General features: G+C 47.1%; 1 protein-coding gene across 3 annotated transcripts in view; it reads right to left on the reverse strand.

Annotated features, from left to right (window-relative positions):
- The window catches only part of SLC24A4 (solute carrier family 24 member 4), an 84,651-nt gene extending 79,135 nt beyond the window's left edge, over nt 1-5,516 (reverse strand). The window contains exons 1-2 of one of the 3 annotated variants that reach the window (XM_068192580.1): nt 4,294-5,516; nt 1,877-1,987 (exon numbers count right to left, since the gene is read on the reverse strand). In XM_068192580.1, the coding sequence (XP_068048681.1) occupies nt 1,877-1,987; nt 4,294-4,450 (268 nt within the window). In that variant the 5' untranslated portion in view covers nt 4,451-5,516. The remainder of the gene's footprint in view (nt 1-1,876; nt 1,988-4,293) is intronic. The other 2 variants (XM_068192578.1, XM_068192579.1) reach the window with 2 other exon arrangements.
- Nucleotides 5,517-6,000: the final 484 nt, after the last annotated feature.

Consider the following 6,000-nt stretch of genomic DNA (forward strand, 5'->3'; position numbering starts at 1 on the left):
TGCAGAAGATACACAGTGACAAGCAGTACATAACTGCAGAATAACAGGAAGTGATTAAAAATGCTATAACTGCAATCCTGTGACAGATTTGATCCGTAAATCTGTGTTCTAACTGAAGAAACACTTTTTAAAAGAAAGGCTACTACCATTACTGTGACTAGAAATTATTAATTTAATGCAAGTTTTGTGATATTTTTCTTAAACTTCAGCATCCTGAGGCATATTTGGGCCTCCCTTGTGTCCATCTCTTGTGGTTAAGGAGAAAAGTGCACCTCAGAGACCTGAATTTCAGAAATCACATCAAAATTACCCAGCTGTATTTATCTATTCCAATTGTTCTTAAACTGATCTTATGACTTTAGAAGAATGGAGGAAGCTGAACATTTGTTTTAAACATGTGCAGAAGTCAATATGGTTTCTGGAATTCCAGTTCACATGCAAGCATGTTTTTGCCTTGGTCATTTTATCATATCATTTTGAAAAAGTTCTCATTCATGCTAAATAGAAGTCTCCACCAGAACTTTGACAGGTATCTTTCTGATCTAGCTTCTATAATTTTCTGGCCTCCATTGCCTTGACTCCAAGTGTGCTGACAAGTATGTGCTCAGACATGATCACACTGATGCATCCACATATATGGAGGAAAATGAAAAAGGAGTGGGAAAGATTAGTATTTTCTGACTATTTATCAAGAATCATTATGTGTTTCCAAAAGGTCCTTGTTGTATTCTTTCTTGTTTGTTAACAACTTTGACAGACAGATCAAGAGCATCATAATGTGACATATACAGAACACAGCAAACCGGCCCACAGAGTTCTTAACAAAAGCACGGGGAAGCTCTTGGACATCAAGAGGATACAGTTAAAACTTTTGGACACACATACTTTGAGCTGTGCTCTCCCATTCCTCTCTCAGGAGTGTGTAAGCATACTAGTGATCCTCAGTCGATAGAACTGGCACCTCAGTATCACAACAAACATGTAAGTGAGGGCAGGAACACTGCTCCAAACTCTTCTAGTTCCCGGGGCTGACAGCATCCCAGAACTCATGATGACACAGTTGGCGAGAAGGCACACACTCCATTGCTACCACAGAGTTTATCAAAGAGTCACATTAAAAAAAAAATAAATCTGAACTTTAAATTAACTTGGCTAGTGCCATTGGCAAAATGTCTCATCTCCCACACACCATAAACTACAGAGAGGCAAGGAGAGAGAAAGGAAATACACACTGGAAAGACAGATGGGAAGTTGAAAGCATTGTGGACTAACACTGATACTAAAATGCATCATCTATTCCTGCCCTCAATCAATTATTTTTGCTTGGCCAAGATAGACATCCTGAAGTAAAATGGATTCCAGGGTTTCCATATCACTTATCTCATCAACCCCCTCCACACAACATAAATTCCTACTCTGAATACACAGTTTATCACTAAACTAGCAAACCATGATTAACTGTGTAACAGTAATGAACATAAATCACTGAGCTCAGACGTCATCTAAAACACTGCATATTTAGCTACCCGTAGTTTTAAGTGGAGAGCACCTCTCGTGACTTGTGCAATATACACATATCAGCTGGATAGAAATCAATAATCACCACAGGAACAAAGCTACAGAAATTTAATTGTCGGCACTAGCCTCACAATGACCCTAAACATGCCTTTATCTGAACATTACCTTTTGCCTTTGATACATAAAATCATGTCATTATGTTACACAATTAACCTTATTTCTACACAGAATAATCCTGGTTTTTTGGGGTTTTTGAAGTTTAACACTGATGTTTACACATCACTGCAGCTTGGTCATGACAAAACTACTCAATACATCTCAAGAGTTTATAGGACATTACAAAGTTTTTCCATCTTACCTGGCTCTGTACAGTTCTTCTCTTCATGTGTCCCATTAGGTGATGCCATCAACCTTCTGTTCCTCCATATTCCTGATACAATGCTTCTGTCTGCAACAGCTGATTCTTGGCCTATATTAAATAAAAATACATTATGCCCACTAGCACCAATTTTTTCCTGCATCATCCCAGCTGGACTACACATGCCCACTAACAAGGAGCAAGGACAGACCATCAGAATGCAAACAGGGCAAAATCCAAGGTGTGACTGAAGCACATGCCAACAGACATGTGCTAGGTGCTCCTAGCTCCAAAGGGTGCAATCAGGCACCATATCCGAGCTGTTGGCATGTTCCGGCTATCAGAGCTATCAGAACACTTGGCTGTGACCTACAGCAGGAAAATATTCTGCAGCAAGCAAATGCTGAAGCCTGTACCTGTGAAAGTCAACACTTGCAGCTCCTATAGATGAAACCAGCCCAGCTATGCTGACATGAGCAAAAATCACACTTCCATTTAGTCATCTGTACTTACACATATTATATTACTGCTTTCATGAAAAAATAAAAATGCATATGGATATGTTCCAGTTACATTTTAGTTTATTCTGAACTTTTCAGTCTTGGGTATGATCAATAATATCAAACCATTCATAACTCATCAAAGAAAATGGAAATCACAATTAATTCTCATAAGTCTTAAAAAAATCAAAACTTTTTTAGAAGTAAATGAAGCTTTTGCCAAAATGCACATTCCTGAAGCATTCTCAACGTGTTAAACAGAGTACAGGAGCACTTGCGAGATCATGTGCCGTATGCAATTATAACAATCAAAGAAAGAATAGAACCCCTTAGTTAAATCACTTCCACCTCAATCTTATCCATTTCAAATCAACACATTGTAATAACAAAAATTCTTCCTTGGCCAATTTTAGAGTTTATACTGCCATCATGTAATACCTGTGTTTTCTTAGTGACTCCTGGAAAAAAGAAATCTTGTTCAGAAGTTAGTTTTTCCAGAGTAAAATATTCTGAGCCACAATGATAAGAAACACAGACAACAGATGGTCAGTGTTTATGGATAATATGTACTGTAAATTAGCCAGCTGAAAAAAAAAAACCCTACCTGATGCAGCATACTATCAAAAATTAGGTTATAAGGGATTTAGTTGATAACCCAGGAGGCTAAAAACTTTCATTAGTCATGACATTTTTCATGAAAACCTAAAAAAGTTGTGGAAAACAGCAACTGCAACAAAAAAAATCCCTCAAGCTATGCAAACATATTCATAGCCCCATTACTTGTTTCCAAGTTGAAAGTTTTAAGATGAGCAATATGCTAATATGGTCTAAGACACCGAATTCTTATATGGATGGCTTGTTGCCATCCTAGATACAGCTCAAACAAGCCAGGCAATAACTTGAGCACAAGAGCATTACAAACTATGACAAGTTCCAGCAGATTTTTCTTCCCTAAAGCACACACTTGAACTTCAGCTTTAATTTAAGCAGACGGCCCATCCTAACTGTGCTGAAATCTGAGTTTCTTACATTAAATGTGGATGTTTAGTGATGGGCTTAGTCAATTTTGTTCTTAAATCTTCGAGGACCGTTGGCAGCCCTACCTAGAGACTCAAGTGTTGTCCCAGCAACCTTAGAGTTTGTATTTGAGGGATGTGAAGCATATTTCAGGATGAGGGCCTGAAGCTGTATACAGCCCAAACCGTGCCAGCAGGCAGAGGAACAAATGGGAATGAAATAGTTAATTATAAATGCATTAGTTTACAATACACAAATTATGCAAAAGACTCTGTTGTAATACTCTCTCTATAAAGCGTAAGATTAGCATGGTTCCTAGCCTAAAATTCAGAATTTTCTGTCAAATCTATACTGTAACGAGGGAGAGGTGTTGGGGGTGCGTGTGAGATTGAGAAAAGAAGCAGCTATAGCCGATGGAGATTTACAACCTAAGGACAAAACGAAAGGCAGCCCGAAGTTGCAGAGGGGACCACAGGCGGCTGGACAGAACTCCACTCTGATGTAACAGCAGGGGGAAACTCCTTCAGGGCCGTTGGCAGGCACAGAGATGCCCTGTGATGCCCCGTGGGCTCCCGACCCGAGGGGCGCGGCGGGCTCGGCGCCGGGGAGCCCCGGACGAGCAGGCGGCCCGCGGCGCAGCTTCGCCCTGTCCCCGGGCAGCTTCCCCCTGTCCCCGGGCAGCTTCCCCCTGTCCCCGGGCAGCTTCCCCCTGTCCCCGGGCAGACGCGCATCCGCCCGGCGCGGGGATTTCTCCCGAGGAAGCCGCGCTGCTCCCTCGCCTCGCCCGCTCGCCGGGGCACTTCCACAGGGAGACCCCAAACGGGAACAGCCACCGCCGCTTGACCCCGGCCGGGCGGCCGGGGCGGCCCGGGGGCTGCAGCCGCCGCCGCTGCCACTCACCCACTCTGGAGAGCAGGCTGGACATGCACCAGGCGAAGAAGAGGATGGCGCAGATGAAGCCCAGCTGCTGCAGCAGCATCTCCCGCCTCTTGCGAACTTTCCTCAGCATAAGCAGCATGGTCTTCGGAGGGGCGAGCGACGTCTCCTCCAGCTCCATCGGAGCGAGCGCGGGCGCCGAGGGGACGGCCAGTGGGTCGGTGGGAAAGCGGGGATCACTCCCGGCGGCTTCCCGCGGACGGCTCCATTTCGGTCGGGCTGCAGCGCGAAGAGAAGCCGATACCCAGGGCCTCAGGTCGGCAGCGGCGCAGCGGAGGGAGAGGCAGGTGGCGGCGGGCGGGGAGGCGGCGGCAGCCCGGAGCGGGGGGAGGCGTCGCGCTCAGGGGCCGGGCTGAGCCCCGCGCCCCATGGCCGGCGGCGGAGGAAGCGGCGCGGCGGCGCCCCGCGCTCCTCGGGCAGCGGCCGCCCCGCAGCGCGCCGCGGGCTGCGAGTCAGCGCCGAGGGACGGACGCATCCATGCGGCTCCCTGCCCGCCCGGCCAAGTTTGAAGTTTATCCCTTTCCTCCCTCCCTCCCCCGCCGCCAGCCGTAGGCGGCAGGTGGGCGACTCAGCCGCCGCGGTGACAGCAGCTGCCAGCGGGCTCTCGGCGCGGTGCCGGGCGGGCTCTCAGCCCCGGCGGGCGGCTCGGCCCCTTCTCCCCGCCCCTCTCCCGCAACTTTCTGGGTGCTCCTCCGGCACCCATAGCAACGCGCATGTTCCCTCCCCCACCGCCGGGCCGGGGGGAAGGAATTAACTGGCGAAATTAATCCTTTCCCCTACCCGGCGCAGGAATGCCCGGCTCTCGGTGTCGCGCTTGGCGTCCCTGCGCGGAGGGGAGCAGGCAGCGGTAGGTGCCGCGGTGCAGAGGTGCGGGCCGGGACCGGGGCCGGGTCGCCTGACGGGCTGCAGTGCTCTGGAACGCGAGCAGCTCCCCGGGGCTGGCGAGGAGCACCGATGGCTCGGGGCTCTTCCACCTGTCTCAGGAGATGCGTTTCAAGATGGGCTTCCATGGGGAGAATGGCGCTTCTGCGCGTAGTTTGCGCTGCAACGAACGCGGGGTGTTTAGGATGACAAATTAATGACCCATTTTGTGAAACGGTGGTTAGTTCTAGGCTGTGCCACCGCGATTTCATTTCTTTTTTTTAACTAAAATTTTATGTTTACATTAATCAAGTGGTTACTGTTAGCCAATGAGTCCTGAGAACTTCCTCCTACAGCGCATGTATCGGTTCTGTATTCCTCCCAGAAACACATGAGGAAGCACATGTAGACAAAGCGGGATTAACTCACCTGATCTTCCTTTTGATACAGCATTTGGTTTGCGACAGAAGGCCTTTCAGGTGGCTCCCTCTGGATCATTGTCTATATTCTTCAGAAAATACAACACATATCTGGCATTGTTTGTCATGATTTCATAATTATAATACAAATAGACCATGTATATACAAATAAAATATCACAAATTATCTGTTTTCCCGTTGTTCAAATGTGTTTTCTGGTTTTGCTTGTGAATTCTATCCACTATAGTAAGATGCAGAGTCACAATGCTCAGGATGCTCTGGTACACACTGCATGTGAAATTGCCCTGGATTCATGCTGAAGACAGCCAATTGTCTCAAGTGCAAAAGGCATTAATCAAGCTGGAGAGCCAAAGAGGAGCAGTGGTGTTGG

This window comes from Anomalospiza imberbis, chromosome 6, assembly GCF_031753505.1.
Source record: "Anomalospiza imberbis isolate Cuckoo-Finch-1a 21T00152 chromosome 6, ASM3175350v1, whole genome shotgun sequence".
NCBI classification, from domain to species: Eukaryota; Metazoa; Chordata; class Aves; order Passeriformes; family Viduidae; genus Anomalospiza; species Anomalospiza imberbis.